The sequence below is a fragment of the Prionailurus bengalensis genome, chromosome B4 (genome assembly GCF_016509475.1).
Source record: "Prionailurus bengalensis isolate Pbe53 chromosome B4, Fcat_Pben_1.1_paternal_pri, whole genome shotgun sequence".
NCBI lineage: Eukaryota > Metazoa > Chordata > Mammalia > Carnivora > Felidae > Prionailurus > Prionailurus bengalensis.
In genome coordinates this window covers 23695772-23720663 of record NC_057358.1, presented here as the reverse complement: position 1 = coordinate 23720663, position 24892 = coordinate 23695772, and the positions used below count along the sequence as shown (strand labels likewise).

Sequence of the window (24892 nt, the reverse complement as noted above, 5' to 3'; positions counted from 1 at the left end):
ATGATAAAAGATACATACAAATAAATACCAAAATGATAGGAGTATGTCTTTCCTTATGAGTAATTACATTAAATGTAAATTGGTTGAATTCTCCAACTAAAAGTTAAAGATGGGAGAATAGATTTTTTAAAATGATCCAACTGTATGTTGTCTACAAGAGATTCACTTTGGCTCCAAAGAGAAAGTAGGTTGAAACTTAAACAACAGAAAAAGATACCCCATGCTAATAGTGACCAATGAAGAGCTGGAATGGCTATGTTAAAAAATAGTTTAAGACTAAGTTTGTTAAAAAGACAAAGACACTACAAGTTATAAGTATCAATCCATCAAAATATTAATAATTATAAATACACATGCACCAAACATCAGGGCCTCAAAATATATGAAGCAAATACTACAGAACTGAAGAGAGAAACAGAGTTCTACATTAATAGTTGAAGACTTCAATATCCTGATTTCAATAATGGATAGACTGTCTTGACAGGCAATAAGAAAATCGAGGGCTTCAACAACATTAGGAATCACCTAGATCTAATAGACATGTATATAAAACTACATAGCAGATTACACATTCTTCTCAAGTGCACAGAGAGCACTGTCTAGGATAGACACAAATTAGGCCACAAAACGAGTCATAATATATTGAAAAAGATTAAAATCCTACAAAGTGTTTTCTCTGACCACAGTGGATTGACATTGGAAATAACAATGGAAGGAACTCTGAAAAATTCAAAAATATGTGGAAATTGAATGGCACACTCTTAAACAACCAATGTGTTAGAGAAGAAATCACAGAAGAAATTAGAAAATAGTTTGAAATAAATCAAAATGAAAACACAACATACCAAAGCTTATGAGTTTTGAAAAATTTAGTGTTTAGGGGGACATTTATAACTGCTAATGCCTATATTCAAGAGAGAAGAAATATATCAAATCAAACTTTCCACCTTAAGAAACTAGAAAACAAAGAGCAAACTACATTGGAAAAAGCTGAAGGAAGGAAATAATAAATATTTGAGTCGAGTAAGATGAAATAAATAATTGAAAAACAATAGAGACAATAAACAAACAACAGCTGGTTTTTTGAAAAGATAAACAAAATTGACAGATTTTTAGTTACTCTGACAAAGAAAACAGAAAATTCATATCATTAGAATCAGGAATGCAAGGGGAGGAGACATTACTAGCAACTTCACAGAATAAAAAGGATTATAAGAGAATACTTATGAACAACTGTATACCAAAAAAACTAGGTAACCTAAATGGAATGGGCTAATTACTAGAAACACACAAATTACCTAAACTGACTCAAGAAGAAGTAGAGTATCTCAAAAGATCCATAATAAGCAAAGATATTGAATCAATTATTAAAAACTTTCCAAAAAAAAAACCAGTCAGGACCAGATGGCTTCACCAGTGAATTCTACCAAACATTTAAAGAATTGACACCCATTATCTTCAAACTCTTCTAAAAGTAGAAGAGGGATAAACACATTCTGTATTATTTTATGAGCCCAGCATTATTTTGACTCCAAAGCCAGATAAAGACATCACAAAAAGACAATTACAGACCAATATCCCTTTTGAATATACATGCAAAATTCCTAAGCAAAATACTAGCAAATCAAATTCAAAAGCATGTTAAAAGAATTATATCCCATGACCAAGTAGGAGTTATCCTGGGAATGCAAGGTGGTTTAACACACAAAAATTAATCAATATAATATACCATATTAATAGAATTAATAGAATGAAAAATCCCACATGATCATCTTAATTTGTGCAGGGAAAAGCATTTGACAAAAATCTAACACTCCTTCATGATATAAACATCAATAACTAACTATAGAAGTTAAATGCTTCAACTTGATCCATATTGGGCTTCTATGAAAAACTCACAGCTGATATATTCCATGGTGAAAGAGTTAAATCTTTCCCCCTAATATCACAATCAAGGCAAAAAAGTTGTTACCACTTCTACACATCACTGTACCAAAAGTTCTAGCCATGGAAATTAGTTGAGAAAAAGAAATAAAAGGCATTCATATTGGAACAGGAGAAGGACACCTATAAGTAGATGACATGATCTTATATATAAAAAACCCTAAAGAATACACACACGTGCACACACACACACACACACACACACTATTTGAACTAAAAACCTAATTTAGTAAGTTGCAAAATACAAGTTCAACATACAAAAAAAAAGTTTTATTTCTGTATACTAGCAATCCCAAAATGAAACTGAGGAAACAATTCCATTTACTATAGCATCAAAATGAGTAAAATACTTAGGGGTAAATTTAACCAAGGAGGTAAAAGATATGTGTGCTGAAATCTATAAAACATTACTGAAAGAAATTAAAGAAGACCTAAAGAAACGGAAAGACAATCAGTGTTCATGGATCAGAAGACTGAATATGGCAATACTTCCTAAATTGATCTATAGATTCAAGTCAATCTAGAGATTGTAATGCATTCCCTACTAAGATTCCAATTAATTTACTTTCAGAAATGGACAAACCGATACCAAAATTCATATGAAATTGCAAAGCACTTCAAATAGCCAAACGATCTAGGAAAAAAACCAAAGTGGTCTTGGACGATTCATACTTTCTGATTGGAAATGTTGCTATAAAGCCACAACAAGCAAAACAGTATGGCACTAGCATACGGATAGATATGAGTAAATTAAAGTATGAGCAATTAAAGGTAAATTTTATTCAATAGAATAAAATTGATTATCCAGAAATAAACCTTTACATCCATGGTCAACTGTTTTTGACAATGGTGTCAAGAGCATTCAATAAAAATAGTTGTTTTTTTTTTTTTAACAAATGGTGCTGGGACCAGTGGATATCCACATGTAAAAGAATAAATTTAGACCTCTACTTTACATATTATACAAAAATTAATTCCAAAGGTATAAAACCCAAATATGAGAGCTAACACTATGAAATGCTTAGGAGAAAACAGAGCTAAAATTTTTGATCTGGGATCAGGCAATGGTTTCTTAAATATGATATCAAAAGCACATGTAACAAAAGAAAAAATAAACTGAACTTCACAAAAACAAAATAATTGTATATCAAGGCACACTATCACGGAAGTGAAAAAGAAAACCCCCAGAATTGAAAAAGAAATATTTCCAAATAATTTTTCTAACAAGGGTCCATATCCAGAATATATAAAGAACTCAGAATGCAACAACAAAAAGGCAAACAACCTAATTAAAAATAGGCAAAGGACTTGACATATTCAAAGAGATATAAATGACCAATAAACACACGAAAATAATCTCGACATTGTTAATCATTGAAGAAATGTATATCAACAGCACAGTGAAATATCACTTCACACAGACTAGGACAGTTATAATAAAACTAAATGGATAATAACTGCTGAAGATGTGGAGAGGCTGGAAGCCTCATACATCTCTGCTGGAAACAGAAAATGATACAGCCCTGAGGAGAACAATTTGGTGGAAAATGCTAGACATAGATTTACTACATGACCCAATAATTCCACTTCTAGTTCTTATATACCTATGAGAATTGAAACATAGATTCACACACAAAAAAACCTGTATGTAAGTGTTCATGGTAACATTATTCATAATAGTCAGGAGTGGAAACAACTCATCCATCAAATGATGAATGAATAAACCAAGTGTCGCACATACATACAATGGAATATTACTCGTTAATAAGAAGGCATGAAGTACTGATACTTATTACAACTTATCACATATTACATATTACAAACATATCAGAAACCACCTGAGCCGAAATCAAGAGGCCGACATTTAACTGACTAAGCCACCCAGGCGCCCCTAGTCTTTCGGTTTTTTTACCATACATTTATAGATAAAAAATAGTACTAGGCCATAGGGGACCACAAAAAGATGACAAAATTCTTTGCAAATATGAAGTTACTCTTTTGTATGTGTGATTACTTATAAAAACAAGAAAATAAAATTCTCAATAACTAGTTGCATGTTAATATATTTAACCTATTTTAGGTTTCTCATAAAAAAGATGCTAAACAATATAAATACAAAAAATTAAACATATAAAAACTCTAAAATTACCATTGCATTCACCTTCACCTTAACCCACAGTAAAATACACAAAACATATTAGCTAGCAAGTAGAAGATGCAACCACAAAAGAAATTCGGATTTGCTATGTGAGTATGTAATGACTCTTCAGTTTGTCTGACTGGTAGTATTTTTAACTTTTTAGATGGTATTAATTACCCTTAAAATAGAAGAACTTTCAGTTATTGTCAGTGAAACTTTTGGAAATTATTTATAAAGTATTCCTGTGATTGCTCTTTGGTTCTCATACTGTCTAGCTATTTACACTTTGTTTCACCACTAGATTTTAAACTCTGACTTAAACTTCTTTGCAGGTCCCAGAGTACCTACTACATTGCCTTGCCTATTACAGATCATAAGTGTTATACAATATCACAGACTCGGCTGTTTTTACATGCAAATTGATTCTTTCATTAAAACTATAATATATGGTCCAAGTTAAACAATAGAAAACTATAAACAAACAGAAAAAAATGAATGCCTAAACTAAAGTAGCACTAGCTGTACAGAAACACTTAGCATTTTGATGAATTTTATTCTCTAGTATTTTTTCTATATGTAAACGTGTTTTATGATATTAGGATCACAATATATAATTTATGCGGTTCTTTTGAGCATTTTTTGTCATACAACATTCTATATTTGTAAATAGCATGACATATGATGGCACATAATCTTTTAAGCACATCATTATTTTTTTTCATTCTAAACTACAATGCAATGAACATTTTTTTTCTCACTCCTTCAAAGCCCCCAAAAGTCTAAGAATGGAAAATAGAAATCTAGTGCATTAACTTCTACACATATCAGTTGTTACTATCTATATTGGGGAACATTGTTTCATCTCTTTTATCATGTTTAGAATGGATTGAAAACTAATTGAAAAGGGAACTTACAAGAAAGGTGGTATACAAGGTCAAACAGATTTTTTAAAGATATAAAGTTTCATATTTTTATACTGGAACAGATGCCAGCTTAGGAAAAATTTCCTAGTGACTAGAGAACATAGGAAAAATTTTATCTATGTAAACCTGGCTATAATATGAAAAAAAAATCATAAGCCTTCCGCATATGTACTATTTTCTTTTTAAAATGTTTTTAATGTTTACTTATTAGAGAGAGAGAGAGAGAGAGAGAGAGAGAGAGAGAGGAGAGAGAGAAAGGGACAAAGTGTGAGTGGGAGAAGGGCAGAGAGAGAAGAAGACACAGAACCTGAAGCAGGCTCCAGGCTCTGAGCTGTCATCATGGAGCCTGACATGATGTGGGGCTTGAACTCATGAACCATGATATCATGACTTGAGCCAAAGTCAGATGCTTAACTGACTGAGCCACCCAGGCACCCCAAGCAAATGTACTATTGTTGGCAACATTAGAAGTATATGTGATTATAGCCTTCAAAGCCCCCTTTTTCATGAGCTTGACCTATTTTTTTAAGTGCCCCTCATAACATTCTTTGCTGATAGGCTAGGACCTGCTGTATTCTTGGGTTAGTTTCTCTCTACTGTGTTCTACCTCCCCAGCCCCTGACAAACCTTTCTCTTTCAGGTCACCTTCCTAGGCTGCCTGACTGAATACTGTATTTTCTGGCTGACACCTAGAGTGTAATCTATGTTTATGCATATGTTTGTCCTACCTATACACCAATATTTTAAGAACATTATGAATAATTTTTGCAGATCAATTTTTGTATACACTTTTCTTTTTTTTTTTTTTAAATTTTAAATTTTTTTTTTTTTTCAACGTTTATTTATTTTTGGGACAGAGAGAGACAGAGCATGAACGGGGGAGGGGCAGAGAGAGAGGGAGACACAGAATCGGAAACAGGCTCCAGGCTCTGAGCCATCAGCCCAGAGCCCGACGCGGGGCTCGAACTCCCGGACTGTGAGATCGTGACCTGGCTGAAGTCGGACGCCCAACCGACTGCGCCACCCAGGCGCCCCTACACTTTTCTTTAGATTTCAAAAAAATAACTCACTTTTTAAAAAGCTCTTGATACATATTACCAAATATTTTCAGTGGATTGTACCATTTATGCTCTCTTCTTCAGAGTATCGGGGTATCTTACTCCCTGGATATTTAATATTATGAACAATTATAATTAAAAAAAACCCTTTCTCCTGAAATAAATGAAATACTGATCCATAATTCCCCATTGTTTTATTCAAATTTTTTTTCATTCAGTTTTATAATTTGTTGCAATTCTTATAAATTGAGATGAGACTGTGAGGTAATTTTTTTTTAGACAAAGAGCTAATTTTCAAAATTATTTGTTGAATTGGCCATTCTCATTCTGTTGTTTTGGAAAGCTTTCTCTAAAAGTTTTGTAGTGCTTTCATATCAACCCTTAAGATTATTCCTAGGTATTTCAGGTTGACATTTAAAATTGTGAAGAGGACATTTCCATAATTATCTTCTCCAATTTAAAGGTAAATAGAAAGCTATTCTTTCTTATACAAACCTATACATCTTGCTTAAATTTTCTTGATTGAGCTTTCATGAATATATGAATAATTCCTTTTCAGAGATATAACTCATATACCATAAAATTCTTCATCTTATGGTAAATTTATGAGACATGGTAAATATGGTAAATTTGACTTTTATGAAATTTATAAAATTCAGTTGTTTTAGTGTATTCATAAAATGTGCATCATAACCCCTATCTAATTTCAGAACAATTTCATCACCCCAAAACGAAACTTCATACCCTATTTTTACTCCTCATTCTTCTTTTTCCCCTAGACCCTGGCAATCACTAATCTACTTTACGTCTGTACAAATTTGTCTATTATGAAATATTCTGAATATTTCATGTAAATGACATCATAGACTATGTAGCATTAATGAATACACTTCATTACTTTTTCCACTGAATAATATTTCATTGTACAGATAAACCATGGATTGTTTATCCATTCATCAGCTGATAAACTCTTGGGTTCTTTCTAATCTTTGACTTTCATGAATAATCTTATTATGAAAATTTGTTGTATATATTTTTTTCTGTTTGGACATGTATTTTCAATTCTCATGGATATACACCTAAGAATGGAACTGTTGGGTGATATGGTAACTTTGTGTTTAATATTTTGAGGAACAAAATTGTTTCAGAACTTGGCTGTACCATTTTACAATCCCACCAGCAATGTATGAGGTTTTCAATTTCTGCACATCCTCACCAACACTGTTATTTTAAGACTTTTCGACGATTAAAAAAAAAAGACTTTTTGATTACAGCCATCTTTGTGGGTTTGAAGTGCAATCTCATTGTGGTTTGAATGTGATATCTCAAATGACTAGTGAAAATTTAAGCATCTTTTCATGTAGGTATAGGCCATTTGTATATCTTCTTTGGAAAATTGTCTATTCTATTCAATTCAATTCCCATGTTTAAAGTTGTATTGTTTGTCCCTTAGTCGTTGAGTTGTATTACTTCTTTACATATACTGAATATCAGACCCTTATCAGATTTGCAAATATTTTTTCCTATTCCGTGGGTTTTCTTTTCACTTTTTTTGGTGTGCAGGTTTTTTTTTTTTTTAATTTTAGAGTGAGAGACACAGACAGAGAGAGCGCATTCAGCACAGAGATGGATGCGGGGCTTTATCCCACGACCCTGGGATCATGATATTAGCCGAAATCAAGAGTTGGATGCTCAAACAACTGAACTTCCAGTTCTTTCCTTAAAGTTAAATTTATTTACACGGAACAAAATACACAAATCAGTGCACAAAACAATGACTTTTGATGAATGCAACAGCTTATATAACTCACACTTCCATCACTTCAGGAACAACTTGCTTATCCATTTTTCTGTTGCTGGACATTGGGTTGGTTCAAGTTTGGGGCTATTATAAAAAAAAAATCCCAAGCAGGCTCTGCACTGCCAGGGCAGAGCCACATAGGGCTTAAAACCATGAACTGTAAGATTCTGACCTGGGCCAAAACCAAGAATCAGATGCTCAACTGACTGAGCCACTCAGGCACACTTGTTATTGAGTTCTATGAGTTTTTAAATATATTTTGGATTATTAAACCCTTTATCAGGTATATGAATTGCAAACATTTTCTCACATTCAGTAGGCTGCCTTTTCATTTTTTTGATGGTTTCCTTTGCTGAGCAGAAGCTCTTTATTTTGATGTAGTCCCACTTGTTTATTTTTGCTTTATAAAAGCTTTTGTGTTTGGAATCAGATTCAAAATTCATCGCTAAGACTGATATCAGGGATCTTATTGCCTATGTTTTCTTCCAGGAGTTTCATGGTTTCAGGTCTTACATTAAAATCTCTAATCCATTTTGAGTTAACTTTTGTGTATAGTGTAAGATAGTGGTCCAGTTTCATTCTTATGCATGTGGCTGTCCAGTTTTCCCAGCACCGTTTATTGAAGATACTATCCTTTTCCCATTCTTGCTTCCTTTGTTGTAAATTAATTCACCATATGTCAACGGGTTGATTTCTGAATGGTCTTCTGTTCCACCTCTGTGTGTTTCGATTGCCATAACTTTGTAATATCTTTTGAAATTAGGGAGCATGATGCCTCCAGCTTCGTTCTTTCCAATTGTTCGTGTCTGCAATTTCTTTCATCAATGTGTTATGGTTTTCAGTGTACAGGTCTCTTGGTTAAATTTATCCCTAGGTATTTTATTCTTCTTGATGCAATTTTAAATGGAACTATTTCTTAATTTCTCTTTATGATAGTTTGTTATTAGTGTATAGAAACACAACACATTTTTGTATATTTATTTTATATCCTACAACTTTACTGAATTCATGTATTAGTTCTAATAGATTTTTGGTGGTGTCTTCAGGATTTTCTATATATATCATGTCATCTGCAAGTTGTGACAATTTTACTTCTTCTTTTCCAGTTTTGATGCCTTTTTTTTCTTTTCCTTGCCTAATTGTTCTAGCTATGACTTCCAATACTATGTTGAATAAAAGTGGTAAAAGTGGGCATCCTTGTCTTGTTCCTGATCTTAGAAAAAAATTTTTCAGCTTTTCACAACTGAGTACAATGTTAACTGTGGTTTTGTGATCATATATGGCCTTTAGTATGTTTAGGTACATTCCCTCTATATCTGCTTTGTTGAGAGTTTTTATCATCAATGGATGTTGAATTTGTCAAATACTACTCTGCACCTATTGAGTTGATATGATTTTTACCTTCATTCTTTCACTTTTTTTTATTGAAGCATAGTTGATACACAATGTTACATTACTTTTAGGTGTATAATATAGTAATTTGACAAGTTCATACATTATGCTATGATCCCTGCAAGTGTAGCTACCATCTGGCACCATATAATGCTATTATAATATCATTGATATATATATTCCCTGTACCTTCTATTCCTGTGACTTATTCTTTGCATAACTGGAAGCCTGTATCTCCCACTACCCTTCACCCATTTTGCCTATCCTTGCACCCCTGTTATTTTGTTACTTTCTTGATAGTATCCTTTGATGCACGAATGTTTTTCATTTTGATAAAGTCCAGCTTATCTACTTCTTTTCTTTTTTTTGCTTGTGCTTTAGGTTTCTCTCCAAGACTATGAATATTTGTGTTTCCTTATAAGAGTTTTATAGCTTTAGCTCTTACATTTAGGTCTTTTATCCATTTGGAATTAATTTTTGTAAATGGTGTAGAGTAGAGGTCCAACCTCATTCTTTGGCCTGGAGAAACCTGGCATTGATCTGTGTGCCTCTTCCTCTTGCTGTAGCTTTGAAGTAAGTTTTAAAATCAGGAAGTGTGAGTCTTTCAACTTTCTTCTTCTTTTTTAAGATTGTTTTGGCTATTCTAGTTCCTTTGCATTTCCATATGAATTTTAGAACCAGCTTGTCAATTTCCACAAAAAAGTTAGCTGGGATTTTAATAGGAATTAGGCTGATTCAATTTAGGAAAGATAGAAATCTGAAAATACTGAACGTGCCAAACCATGAACAAGGGATGTCTTTCCATTTATTTAGGTCTTCTTTAATTCTACAGTGTTTTGTAGTCTTCAGGGCACCTTTCTAGCAGTTCTATTGTTAAACTTATTCCTACATATTTTATGGTTATGCTATTGTAAATGAAAATTTCCCCTTAATTTCAGTTTTAGTCTGTGGCTAGTGTGTAAAATACAACTGATTTTTGCAAGTCTGTCTTGTACACTGCAACATTGCTAAACCTGTTTATTAATTCTAATAGTTTTTGGTGGATTCCTTAGGATTTTCTCTACAGAAGATCATGTTATTTGGAAACAGTTTTACTTCTTTCTCCGATCTAGATATCTTTTATTTATTTTTGGAGATTAACTGCTCAGGTGAGAACTTCTAGGACAATGTTGGCTAGAAGTAGCAAGAGCAAACATTCTCGTCTTGTTCCTAATCTTAGGAACAAGGGGAAAAGATTTTAGGGGTAAAGACTGCAGTCCTTCATCATTAAGCATGATGTCAGCTGTGGGTTTTTCATAGATAACTTTATCAGGATGAGGAAGTTCCCTTCCATTCCAAGGATGTAGAGTATTTTATCATGAGAGTGTGTTGGAGTTTTGTCAAATGCTTTGTCTGCATTTGTTGGGATGATCACGTGTTTTTGTCCTTTATTATGTTAATGTACCCTATGACATTGATTGATTTTTGTATGGTCTAAATCCCACCGGGTCGTGGGATCCTCGTGGGAACCTCTATGATCCTTTTTAGAGGTTGCTGGATTCTGTCTGAATTGAGATTTTTATGTCTATATTCATAAGAGATATCAGTCTGTAGTTTTGTTTTCCTGTGATATGTTTATTTATTTTTGGTATCAGGGTAACATTGGCCTCTTACAATGAATAGGAAGTGTTGCCTTATCTATTTTTCAGAATGGTTTGCAAAGAATTAGTGTTAATTATTCTCTATATCATTGATATAACTCATCAGTGAAGCCTTCCAGTACTGTTATGTGGGGGATGGGGGGGCAGGAGGGGAAGATTTTTGATTAGTAATTTCAATGTCTTTACTTGTTTCAGATTTGTTTAGATTTTCTATTTCTTCTTGAGTCAGTTTTGGTACTTTGCATTATCTAGGAATTTCTAGAATAGTTGTGCTTCTAGTGTTAAATTCCTTGTTAGCTCAAATCCAGTCTTTTGGACTGGACACATGTGAATTCTGTGTGATGGACATTAGGATAACCAGAGGCCAAGCAAGCCAATGACATGTTAGAAAGTATTATACAGGTAATACTATCTAAAATCACAAGCTTAACAATAGTCATGTTTAAAGGAAAGTAGTCTAAATACACAAATTAAAAGATGGAGGTTGTCAGATTAGACTTAAAGATGCAAGTCTCCACCGTAAGCTTTCTGCAAGAAATGCACATTAAATGTAAAACAAAGGTTTGGGGTGCCTGGGTGGCTCAGTTGGTTGAGAGACCAACTTTGGCTCAGGTCATGATCTCATGGTTTGTGAGTTTGAGCCTTGCATTGGGCTCTGTGCTGACCGCTCAGAGCCTGGAGCCTGCTTCTGATTCTGTGTCTCCCTCTCTCTCTGCCGCTTCCCTGCTCATGCTCTGTCTCTCTCTGTCTCAGAAATAAATAAACATTAAAAAATCATTTTTAAAAATAAATATAAAACAAAATGTTTAAAGTTAAAATAATGGGGAAAAAAGATATAACATGCTAACACTGATCAAAAGAAATAAAAAGTGGTTATATTAATATCAGACAAAGTAAATTTTATAGCAAAGAATATTACCAGGGACAATGAAGCTCATTTCATAATGGAGTCAATCCTTTATCATTATGGATAGGACATGAATCCATGTCCTATGAATAGGACCGAACAACTCCAAATGTTTATGTATCTAAGAACAGAACTTCAAAATATCTGAAGTAAAAAAGAACTGTGAGGAAAAACAGGTAAATATGAAATTTCCAACTATTCTCTCAATAGAACAAGTAGAGAGAAAATTAATAAGGATATAAAAGATGAACAAAATTATTAAACAACCACAAAACCACAGAAGACACATTCTTCCAAGTGCCCGTGGAACATTTACCAAGATAGATTATATTCTGGGCCATAAAATGAGTCTCAATAAATTTAAGAGGATTCAGGTCATACAAGGAATGTGTGCTGACCAGAACAGAATTAAATTAGAAATCAAAAACAAAAATTTATGGAAAATCTCTCAAATATTTGCAAACTAAATAACCAATAACCTGTGGGCCAAAGAATAATTCAAAGTAGAAATTATTTTGAGCTGAATGAAAACGTAAACACAACTCAGATATTTGGGAGTGGACACTTGTAAATGCTGGGGGAGGGGCAGCAGAGTAAGCAGAGGCCAGGTGAGTAGATGGCGCATCAGGAAGGACATAAGTGTGTCCACGTAATAACGCCAGCCGAGCCCCTGCCTCTGGGCCCAGACAACGGCAGGCAGATGGCAGCAAACAGCTTGCAGAAGCAGACTGTCTCACTGTGGCCTTTATTATTTATTTATTTTTTAAGAAATTAAAAAAAAAATTAAAAAAAATTTTTTAAATGTTTATTTATTTTTGAGACAGAGAGAGACACAGCATGAGCAGGGAAGGGGCAGAGAGAGAGGGAGACACAGAATGTGAAGCAGGCTCCAGGCTCTGTGCTGTCAGCACAGAGCAGGACACGGGGCCTGAACCACGAACTGTGAGATCATGACCTGAGCCAAAGTCGGATGCTTAACTGACTGAGCCACCCAGGCGCCCCAAGAAATTTAAAATTTTTTTAATGTTTAGTTAATATATTTATTACAGCACATTGTTAGTCAAAAGTGTGGAAGCTTCATGAATTTGCATGTCACCCTTGCACAGGGGCCGTGCTAATCTTCTCTGCATCCTTCCAATTTTAGTGCATGTGCTGCTGCTGTGAGCACTCACTGTGGCCTTTAAAGCCTGGCTGCCCTTCTTTTTGCTACATGAATGCATTAATCTCATTTCCTACTTATTCTCTCACATCTACTTCATATGAGGAAGAGAAATATTTCCACTTGAGGGCATACAGTCTCTAACAAAGAACATTAGGATAAAGTATTTATCAACTATAGTCCAAGAAGTACTAATTCTGAATTACCAGATGGGCTCTTATTTGGCATTTTAATGTTAAGGAACACACACAGAGAATTGCACACACACATATACAAGGTGACACCATACAATCCAGGCAATAAAAAACATCCTATGTTTCCAATGTGGCACATAGCCCCTAAACTATATACTGTAATTCAAACCTATTTCCAGAAATCTTGACATAAAATGCTCCTGCTGTGATTAGAAATTAGAGCCCCCATATATATATATATATATATATATATATATACACACACACACACACATACACACACACACATATATATATATATATATATTCTCAAAAACAAAAAAAGGAGTTTAATATTAAAAAGCTTTGAATGTAGATATTATACAATAAAGGGTATTTAAAAATCATGCATCACAAAAAATCAAGTAGAACATCTGAAGTCAGACAAAATAAGTAACGCTTTAAATCTCTTTAGTTTTCTGAGAAATGTTCCCATTTTATTCATGTCTAATATTTAATATGTTCTGAAAAGTAGAAAACTTAAAAAATAAATTTTGTTTTTATTTCTAATTATACTGAAAAGGTGCTCATTGATGTTAAAGGTTCTGTATGAATACAGACCTCTAGTTAATAAAAGACATCTTTTATCAATATGCTTACATATCCCAAGTCTTTTATTTCCTATAAGTAGATTAAATTGAACATATTAATTCATAAATGAAGCTATTCAAGCCAGCAACCCTTAATTAGCTTCTGAAAGTGACAAGAATACACCAACATAATTAACAATATTTAGGGCCATTCAGCTGGGCCAAACCTTTGGGTCCTGTAGGAAGCCAGACAGGGCAGCGTGAAGTCATTAGAAGGGGCAGGATGGGGAGGAAGGAGCAGAGGGAATTGTCCTATCCTCCAGCTGGAGATTTTATGATCAAAGAGTAACTCCTTGGAGCTTAGGGGACTCTATTTTCATGGTTTCTGCGGAGCCATTCATAAGGACTAGCTGTATACAAAGTCCCACAGGACTCAGTCTCATACAGCTGTGGATGGATTACAAGTACGCCAAGAAAGGGGAGATGGGTATAGGAAGGACAAGTGAGAGGACACAATTTGCTTATTTCTCAGGTTTTCAAGGCCTCACTTTTTCTAGGTCCTTCCAAGCATATGAGTGATCAGAATGACAGAAATGCAGGGCTTACAAAGCTAAGGTATGTAACCACTCACTTTCTGAAAGTTAATTAGAATCAGGATAGCACGCAAATAGTTCTGTGCATTAGTGTGAGTCTTTATGGTGCATTCCATGCCAATGTTTCTTGAATTAATGAAATTATGAGGTAAATTTATATTGTTAAGAGCCAAATGTCTTTTGCTCTTTCCTGTTTCATTGCAAATAATTTAAAATGGTAAAAATATCTCTAGGGAAACTGTTTAAATCTTAATCTCACAAAGCCTAGGTTGGCACTCAATGAACTAAGAAACAGGTAAAGAGAAAGTCAAATTATTTACAAATCTAATTTTCTTTCCAAACCTCTTAAAATGCCAGTATTAGACATAGTTCTGAAACATGAATTTGAAACTTTTATTTTCTAAATTATCATCCTAAGCATGTCATTTTTCTATAGAGCACCTAGTTATTTTCCAGTAAACGCAAAGTGTGGGTATAGGAGGTAAAGGCTCGGGTATTTGGTAGTCTGCCTCTGAAGCTAAGTAACTTTCTTTGAATTTGGAACTTACTTAGTTTTTTATTAACAAAGAGTCTCTGTTTAATCAAACTTTAGCCAGGCTCTTCTGAACCTTCTGCTCGACTAGGCCCAATCTTTGGACTTCCCTTGTCTTTTTGTTTGTTTTTCCTAAAATTAAGTTTCAATTATTCCAATAAAAGGATATAATTGCTTCAATTACTAATTCAATTTTGTGTAATGACTATATTCTCTATAATTTATAAATGCCTAAATTTCAATTTGCAACAAATTCCTGAGATAGTAGGTTTCAAAATACATAGAAGCTCAAGGTGTGTTGTTGTTTTAATCCACACAATAGAAGAGAAAAAAGCAGAAGTAAATTCTTTTTGGATTTCCCTTATCTTTACACTGCCCAATTGTAGCAAGATTCTTATTAAGTCAGTTTTGGGAGAATCTCCCACCCTTGATATCTGAGACCACCTTGGCTTGCCTTTGTCAAGACTCCTATCAAATTGGTTTAGCAAGAAATTCTCCTTTGCCTCTGATGCTTTCTCTTAGTTTTCCATCCACTTCTCCTTAACTGTTAATCTCCACTTTTCCTTGTTATCTTCAGAGTTGAGCCCAATCTCTCTCCCCTGCTGTAAAACTCCATTGTCATTGACCCCTGAATGAAGTCTGTCTCACCATTCTTTAATGAGTATCAGAATAATTTTTTTCTTTAACAAAGTCCAAATATAACTCTAACAGGAAAAGAGACCTTCCTCAGAAGCTTATGAGTCCCTTTTCTCTGAGACAATATGGTTCTCAAGAAATGTTACTATGAGTAATTCTCCATGTGAAGGTATTCTAAATCCAGAGTAGGCAGCCAGAAAAGATGATAAATCACAGTGAACTCAGCAGAAAGGAGGACCTGAAATCGTCATCATTATCATGATCCATATGGCAAACTCTTCCCATTTCCTAGTCAAAATGCAATGTCCGTGGTTACATGCTCAAAGGATGTTTAATTGAGACATTATTTTGGTTGAGGTAGGCAACTGGCTAAAACCATTTTGAAACTATTTCATATTCAAACCCCTATGGACCATGATTTGGGACCTTCAACATCATTCATCTGTGAGCTGGAGTTAACTGCAAGAGTTTTAGAGTAATCTTGTGTATGCCCAGAGGCATTTGCTCAGCCACCTAAGAACAAAAGTTGTTATTTTTTTGGCTTTCATAAATGAGGTCTAACCAACACCTTGCTCAATGGTCTGTTAAGGCAGATGGTTCTGCAGCTAATAGACAGTCTAATTTGCCTAAGTTCCTATCTCAAATTGCCTGCCAGCCAGTGGTTATCATAAGTTAAGCTAAAGAAGGAAACCTTCATCTTATTACAAGCTCTTAGCTTCTTTATATAGTCCCACACTTGCTTTTCTTTCTTTTGCTCTTTCAAAAATTTAACATACCTTACTGTATTTTATGTATCCTTATAAAGAATACATAAAATAAAGAAATATAAATATCATCCAGTCACTTTTCAAAATTTACTAGGAAACAACCAAAAATAAAATGAAATAAAATAAAATAAAATAAAATAAAATAAAATAAAATAAAACCCTTCTCACAAAGTGTAAATATTTGGTGCTAATGAGCACAGCAGAGAAAACTGCTATGTATTGTGTTGTATCTAGAGCAAGGAATACTGAATAATGTATGAAGTGAAAATCCCTCATCCAGACCCAGAAGAAGGCTTTTTCACAGCTTGCTTAAATATTCATTTTAAATATAGTACAACAAAGTCTTTTGTTTTTTCCTTGATTAGCCTTGGAAAAAGGAACACAGCAATTTGTTTCCAGAAACTATATTATAGGGAATAGGAAAATGTTCCTTTAGCATTAAGTTTCTTAATCTCTTTCCACCTCCTTTCCTTTAAAACATTTCCTCATTTTGCCTCCTGAAATTATACTTGGCTTTTCTGCACCTAGAGATACTGCCTTCCCAATTTTCTTAAACCAACTTAACTTAGCAAGTAATCTGTGAACACACACATCCATGGAGGTGCTAGATGTTCTTTTAGATCTGTCTTACATCATTCATGTCCCAAGTCAAACATATGTATGGTTCCTGAAGGAAACTCCTTTTTATCAATGAAACTCCTTCATTTTTTCCTACTCCAGCACTATTTTCCCTTTTGATCCATATTAAGCAAGCTAAAACCTGATCATTCTTCCTTCTTTCTTTCTCCAAAAAGGAACAAATAGTTTCAGGTTCAAATAAATTGCACTGCCTGAAGGTGGGTCAGTGGGACTGGTTTGTCCTAGGGTGTAGGTAACAAAGGGACTGATTTGCCTATAGATACTTTAAGGCAATAATAACGACAACTAAAAGTTGGTCTGCTTTTTATCTCCATCATGTGTTAGTGATCCTTTGGATTGGCATTGTAGTCTTTGACTGCGTGAGTCTCAAATGTGGGGAGACACCACTAAATTAAAAAGTAGAAGATTTGGTAAAAGTACATGGAACTTTTAAGTCCCCATCCCAGGCTAACAGTATCATCTCTGTGACAGAGTAAGAGAGATCTTGTTCCTTTTTCACATTTGCTTCAAGTTTTCTGAGATACTGAAATTCTGTAAACACTACAATCAATCAATGAGAAACCAGGAGATGGAGAAAGAAATGTTCTATTACTAAGCCTTGGGGGAAGTGACTGAAATAAAACAAAAACTCAGGTCTTTTTTGCCTGTCCTATTCTCAAGCAACTATAACACTCATCTTATATGTCTGTACTGATAATTTCCTTAGACTTTTCTGCCTAAAGAGTTGGGTTTACCTTTAAAAAAATCTTGAAATGAAAAATGAAGTTTCTGTGAAAATGATATATGGCATTCACTATGCTGTCTTGATTCCTCAATCTACCTTGGGTCAGGTTCTCTAAAGCCTAGTTCTGTGACTTTCTATCCTTCCAATGAATTTCCTTTTTGCTTAATTTCGCCATAGTAACCCCTCCCCCTTGATATATTTACATATATTCCAATCATATTTAATCTTTACAACAACTTTACAAGTGAAGTGAGATAACTGATTTTCAGATGTTAAAATAATTTATTTTTGGTTTTGTAAATAGTTAATGGCAGGATTAAAATTCAAATTTGGATTTATTAGGATTTATGTCTTTCCTCTTTATCATGTTACTACAAAATCTTAGAAGTCATTTCTTCAGGGCCACATGTTGCTTGAATCTAAAAGATACCAACCAAAGACACCCCTAGCTGCTCCATTCACTATAACCCATTCATTCACTTAACAAATATCTAAATATATAAATATGGGCAAGATGAACAACTAAGGATGGAGAATACAAAGCTGGTTCAGCCGTCACTTTCATTGGGTTGTTCACATTCTTCTTGGATACTAACTGTTCAGTTTTATAGACTTAAACAATACTGGAATCAGTTCAATTTAAACAATATGGAAAAAAACAGAATATAATATGAAGCCATATGTTTCAGACAGGATAAGAATAACTCAGCTCATTAAGTTAGAAACAGTTTCTATTCAATTTAGACTTCAGTGGGGGTAACTCTTCACTACAATGACTTCTAGAAATACATAGAAAGATAGAGCTTTAATTCCACTCTTTAAACAAAAGAATGATGAACTAATCTAGTTTCTCAAATTCCAATCATTTGCAGACCCCACTCAAGATTTCTGCCTAGGTCTGCGTACAAGCTATACATTCTTTAAATCATTTTCTATTTATTGCTTTAAAATATTTTAAAGGAAACTTTATATTGCTACTTTCAATGAAGAACCAATAACCCAGAAACAGAAAGTAAGTACAGAAGTGCAATGAGAGAGTTAATAGGTTATATCCAGACAGCACTGCAGTGCACAGCTCTGAGCCCAAAGCTTGATCTATTCTTTGTTGCAAAGGAGGATTAGAAACTGTTTGGCAGGTGTCAGAGACCTACTGGTTCCACACTAATTTTTCTCTTGGATATAATCAGAAGGATGGAAAGAGAACCTAAATGGAAGTAATTTTCTCATTACATGATTCAGTGCTATTTAATACTATATTTGCATCCCACCAAACAGCCTCTTACAGACCAGAGTTATATGTTCTAGATACTTGGGGACATACAGTGAGTCAGGGGCCTATGAATGAATGCATTATGTGTGGAGAGAACTGTTGGAAGCAGCTTTCAAGGCTGCATCTGACATTTTTATTCATTCAGTCATCGACTAATGTGTATTAAACACCTCCAATGTATCAGCCATTGTGCGAAGAGGTGGGGATTCAATGGTAAGACCCTCACTTCAAAAAGAAAGTAAATTAGGTAAAAATGAAAAAGATAATTAAATAAACAAACTGTATTACATAATAAAGAACCCAAGAGATGCCAAGTGTTAGACTCACAGGGAGAAAGATAATTTTTAAATCTCAAGAGATCATCCTTTCTCTCAGGATTTCTAGAAGGCTTATTGTCTGTTATAAGCAATAACAATGATTACTCATTTTCTTTGGTGAACACCAGCTGAAAACAGCTATCATATAAGGAATGAAAACTGGAAGACACTTGGAGACTACGAGAACACAATAGCAAAGCGTGCTGTGGTGTGGAAAGAATAAAGCGAATGTCAGAAAGAACAGTAGAGATTTGTCCAATGCTTTCCATTTATAGGAAATAGAAGCCTATGCTTTCCTAGAGTTAGAGGCTGAACTGAGATTTAAGCTGGATTTCCTAAAACCCAGTCCAATGTGCTGTGTACTATAGGACATATATAAAAGAAAGGAATCTTGAGAGTTAGGGATATTTACATTTATTCCGAAAAGACAATCTGGAGCATTCCCAGTAAATAAGTAAAAATGAAACAAGACAAACAAACAAAACAGAAAAAAAAGCAACAACCAGAAAAAGAAATGGAGCTTCTTGTGTAATAGACAAAACAATGATCACATTTTAAGATTGAAAGGGGAACATTTAAAGATAAATATAACACATATTATAGCTCTAAGATAAGCTGCTTTCTGAGCCATATTAAAATACTTTTATTGAGAAACACGATCAAATTAACATGGAAATATGAATGGCTTCCTATGGTTATAAAAATGACTTTAAAGCTAATCAGCATAAAGGTTTTCCTCTACAGGGCTGCAGATTTATCGTGCAGGAGAAATTACGATCTCTCTCTGATGGTCTTTGGCACCACTGCATTGAGAGAGCTTTCAAAGAGGAGGCATGGGAAACCCTTTTGTGCACAGATAATATATCATATTGCCTATTTCTTCTTCCTATTTATCATATACATTAAGAAAATTAGGTGGTTTTGAAACTAAGTATAAAAGAATTCATACTATTATCTAATTTACAAGGTTGATAATCACTAGAGCACGCTGGTTAAGGAGGAAAGTCAAGAACACCACTTTTTTTTGAAATTCACCGATAGAATATCAGCCGATCACCCTGGGGCATGTGATTGATGAACGAAGAACAGTAGTTTATGTCAAGTAAGCATATTGCTGAGTTCAACTATGTAAGGATTCTTTGGTAGCTCGGGACCTGGACTATTATTTCAGCGGTACTGTCTTTGTCTTCCTTCCCATTCTTAGCTAGTAAATACTGTCTTGCATTCATTCTAAACTATTTTTTATTCAGAATTCAAATTTTCATACCTAATAGCATATTTTATTAAAGCATGTTGTTCAAATTCAGTTGTATTAAAGATTCTCCTAGAGATTCTTAATAATATTGCCTTGAAAATGAAAAATATATATCATCTTGCTATCTCAATTCTTGAAATTAAACCATTTATGTGGCTGACCCAGCTTGCAATGACATGCCAAGACACTTTGATCCTCTCCTGGGAATGAAAACTTAGGAAATATAATGTACCTGTGAAGCTTGAGAGTGACAGTTCCATAAACAGTAGCAAAACCGAGAAGACGGACCCATCTTAGGAGAATACAGCGAAATGTGCTTGGCTCAAAGTACAAAATAACAACCTGTGGGATGAGAGAAAGAAAGAGACCTTCAGGATCAACTGATGACCCATAGACTAAAATCAGTATTTCATAATCTGATGTTTAACACATATGAATTTTAACATAAGCACACATCTTTTTGAACAAAACTTTATATTGTTTTGATCATTCATTGTCCATATCAAAGGACTGTAGAGTCTCCCTATTGTTTTCCAATCAAACCTAAGTTCCTTAACTTTTAACTTTCAGGAGTTTCTATCAATTGTCTCTAAGCCTGTGGTACATTCAAACCTAATGCTCTTTATTTCGCCAGAGGGCCAGCCAGGCTGGCCTCCATAATGACACTTCGCTGGAGCCTTGCTGATTCCCACCTCCACACTTCTGGCAGTACCTTTCCCCAGTCTGAACTAACCCTGAGAGGATTAGCCTGTACTGTACTCCCCAATCAATCTCCCACTCTGTAGTACTTTCTCCACTTAGTACTTGGCTCAAATGCTTCACTAACTCCTCTCTTCTCACTCCAGAGTTTTCATCAAGTAAATATTAATGAAGCATTTACCAGGAGCCAGACACTCTACTAGAAGCTGTAGACACAAAGGCTAATAAGAAAAAGAGAGACCTGGAGGTGAGGAGTTGTATTAACATAGCACAGGTGCTGTATGAGCATCTGTGCAGGTTCAGTGGGATACAAAGAACACGTGGCCACTTCCAGGGGGTGGTCAAAAGGCATGTGCAAGGCACTGTATGTGCTACCTTTCATACACTACTGGTATTTTGGTTTTGAACAAGCCCTCATAGAATAGGAATTGGTTTGGCCCCACTTAAGCAATCCAAAGAATAAATGCTGTTGAGAAAAATGTAGACTTTGATGTTAGAGCAGCTGGCCTGAACTGATTTTGCCGAAAACAAGGTCATCATAACAGAAAAACTTCTCAAATACTCACCCCTAAAACCCTGAGTGTTATTTTACATTTTTCTATCCTAAAGATGTAAATATTGGGAAACATAAAGCATGGCTGGGGGACATGGGGTGGGTGCTGACATCTTCTCACTGATATCTTACAAATGAAGCCCCACTCTCCAGCAGGGCCAAGAATGGCATTACCTATAACTCTCTGCTGGTATTTCCCAAGTAGTTCTACCATATGAAGATATTAAACTAAGTACTTCCAATACCATTAGAATTACATTCTCAAGGAGTGGGAAAAAGGCTGGTATTATGAAGAAATCAAAGGAAGGTAAAAATAGGTGTGGCCCTGAGATAATGTTGCTTTGTGTATATGTGGTATTTGCCTTTAATATTCTAATTTACTAGGTCTACGCTGAGGATAGAGATAAAGATGTTATTTTCAAATTCAATATACCAGGAAAGTATTTGGAGTCATCCAAAAATTGATACATAAAAAACAGTTCTTTTATGGATTATTTTCACAAAACAAGTTAAAATTCTGTAAATGCATATTCTTTTTTTTTTTTTTTTAATTTTTTTTTCAACGTTTATTTATTTTGGGGACAGAGAGAGACAGAGCATGAATGGGGGAGGGGCAGAGAGAGAGGGAGACACAGAATCGGAAGCAGGCTCCAGGCTCCGAGCCATCAGCCCAGAGCCTGACGCGGGGCTCGAACTCACGGACCGCAAGATCGTGACCTGGCTGAAGTCGGACGCTTAACCGACTGCGCCACCCAGGCGCCCCTGTAAAAGCATATTCTAAGTTTTATTTAGCTCACATATTTTAGAAATAGTTCCTTTACACAAGGGTCTGATAGTAATTATAAGTTCTGCAAAAGAGGCTGTATTGTTTAGTCAGGAATCTGAGCCTTAGGAAGAAGTGAAAATTTAGGAGGAAAAAAAACAAATAGACAAAACTTGATAGAAGATTAAGGGATTAGGGGATCACATGTGTTCCTTCTAATGGCACAGAGAAATGACACATTAGAAACTAGAGAGAGAGAAAAAAAAATGGGGCGCCTGGGTGGCGCAGTTGGTTAAGCGTCCGACTTCAGCCAGGTGACGATCTCGCGGTCCTTGAGTTCGAGCCCCACATCGGGCTCTGGGCTGATGGCTCAGAGCCTGGAGCCTGTTTCCGATTCTGTGTCTCCCTCTCTCTCTGCCCCTCCCTCATTCATGCTCTGTCTCTCTCTGTCCCAAAAATAAATAAAAATGTTGGAAAAAAAATAAATAAATAAAAAGAAACTAGAGAGAGAGAGAGAGAGAGGGAGACCTAAAGTCTAGAATATACAAAAGCTCAACTGTTTCCACTAGAAATGGTTCTAAAGATTATTCTAGCACAGTAGATTCTTGGAAGCTGAAAAATCCTGTGACTTATTGCAAAGTTTTCCATTGCACACCAAGTAATGGATAAGGGAATGAATAAGCAAAGGTGACCAATGTAATATAAAAGTTTGCATATCTTTTTATTTTGAAGGAAAAAATTGCTCTTGAATTATTCAGGAACTACTGTTCTAGCTTCCAACTTTTATTTCACAGATGAAGAATTAGAGGAAGAATTAATGAGAGATTGAGTTGGTCAGAAATAAATGAAAGAATAATAGTCAATTTTTTCAATATCTACAGATGAGGTATAAGCTTAAAAATCATAGAAAGTGAAATTCTGTTGAACTTAATAAAATATATTGTTAGAAATGGTTCAGCAATAGTGAAGTAGAACTCCTAATTTTGTAGTAGAGAAACACAGGTTCTGAATCCAGTCTCCCTGGGTTCCAATCCTGGTTCTCTTCCTTACTAGTCGTGTGGCCTCGACAAATTACTTAACATTGCCTTGCTATGCCTCAGTTTTCCCATCTTTAAAATGAACACAACACTAATACTTCTAGGTGGTACTGTTTTGAAGTTTGAATGTGATAAACATAGTGCCTGCTACATTGAGCATTCAATAAAGTTTGGCTATTACCATTAGGAGAGTTGATTTATGCATGCTTTGTTCTAAAAGTGACCATTCTCACTGCAGTATAATTATATCTTATCGCAGTGAATTCTTTTCTGATTGTTCCACCCACTCTCTCTGAATTCCCCTTATCACATTTTGACTGTATACTTTTTTACAGTATCTTATACTGTAGTTAACTGTATGGGGGGAGGTCTCCCTGAATCAATGTAAAATCAGAAAAGGCATGCTTTTCCATATATTCCATGTGTTTCACACACAGAAAATTTAAATATGTTAAATGTTTGGTCAATGATTATTTTAGTCAATTTAACAAAGAAAATATTATATACAAAATAAAGTATTTGAAAAGTCCAATTACAATTCACTAATCATTTGATTCTAACTCACAATTCACTATTTATTTACTCTGTGTGAGGCAGTAAGTGATTTAGAAGTCATAAGGATAAATCCAATGTGCATTAGGTTATCAGGTTATAGTTTAGAAGAGTGGATGTTACGTGTAAATGATAAAAATAATGGCATGATAACACCAAATGTTTACACAGCACTATTGCTAGACATGAAATTAAGCATTTTTACAGTATTTACTTATTTAATCCCCACAATACCTTACATAGTAGGAACGTTATTTTACAGAGGAGGAATGACACATAGAGAATTTAAGAGATGCGCTCAATGTCACAAACCAGGAAATGTCAGAGCTAGGATCTGAATCCAGGCAGTTGAGTTCCAGGGCTCACATCTTGCCTCTCTAAGTAGTTCTACCACATGGGGGAGGTGACAAATGCTAGCATAGTGTGAATCGAATCATATTGAGGACTCAGAGAAAAGGGAAATTACTCTCAGTGGAAACAAGTGAAGTTATCCTGAGTAACAACCTGAGGGGGAGAGGGTTTAAGTATGTAAGCGAATAGGAAAGGGGGAGGGAGCCCAAGACAAAGGCACAGTTGTGGGAGAGCTTCAAGAGCATAGAGTATATGCTTACAGCCAGGAAGACATAAAGGGCAACACTAAAAATCAAGCTTTAAAACAGAGATGGGACCAGCTTTGAATAAAAGAGTGAGGAATTCAGATTTTATTCCCTGAGCAGACATGTCATTAAACTTCTTTAAATTGAGATCAGAAGCGTGTTCCAGGGAGTTAATCTGGCAGCAGCATGCATGAGGGTTGGATGCTATGTAAGGGGAAGATACTGAAGGTGA

The 24892-nt window shown here is 34.8% G+C and overlaps 1 protein-coding gene and 1 non-coding gene across 2 annotated transcripts in view; both read right to left on the bottom strand.

Moving 5' to 3' along the window:
* The window catches only part of GPR158 (G protein-coupled receptor 158), a 421143-nt gene that overhangs the window by 39262 nt on the left and 356989 nt on the right, over positions 1 to 24892 (bottom strand). The window contains exon 6 of the mRNA XM_043564334.1: positions 20693 to 20802. Coding sequence (XP_043420269.1) covers positions 20693 to 20802 — 110 coding nt within the window. The remainder of the gene's footprint in view (positions 1 to 20692; positions 20803 to 24892) is intronic.
* Positions 12867 to 12973, bottom strand: LOC122474112. Its single transcript, XR_006294804.1, has one exon. It is a non-coding gene; the product is annotated as a U6 spliceosomal RNA (small nuclear RNA).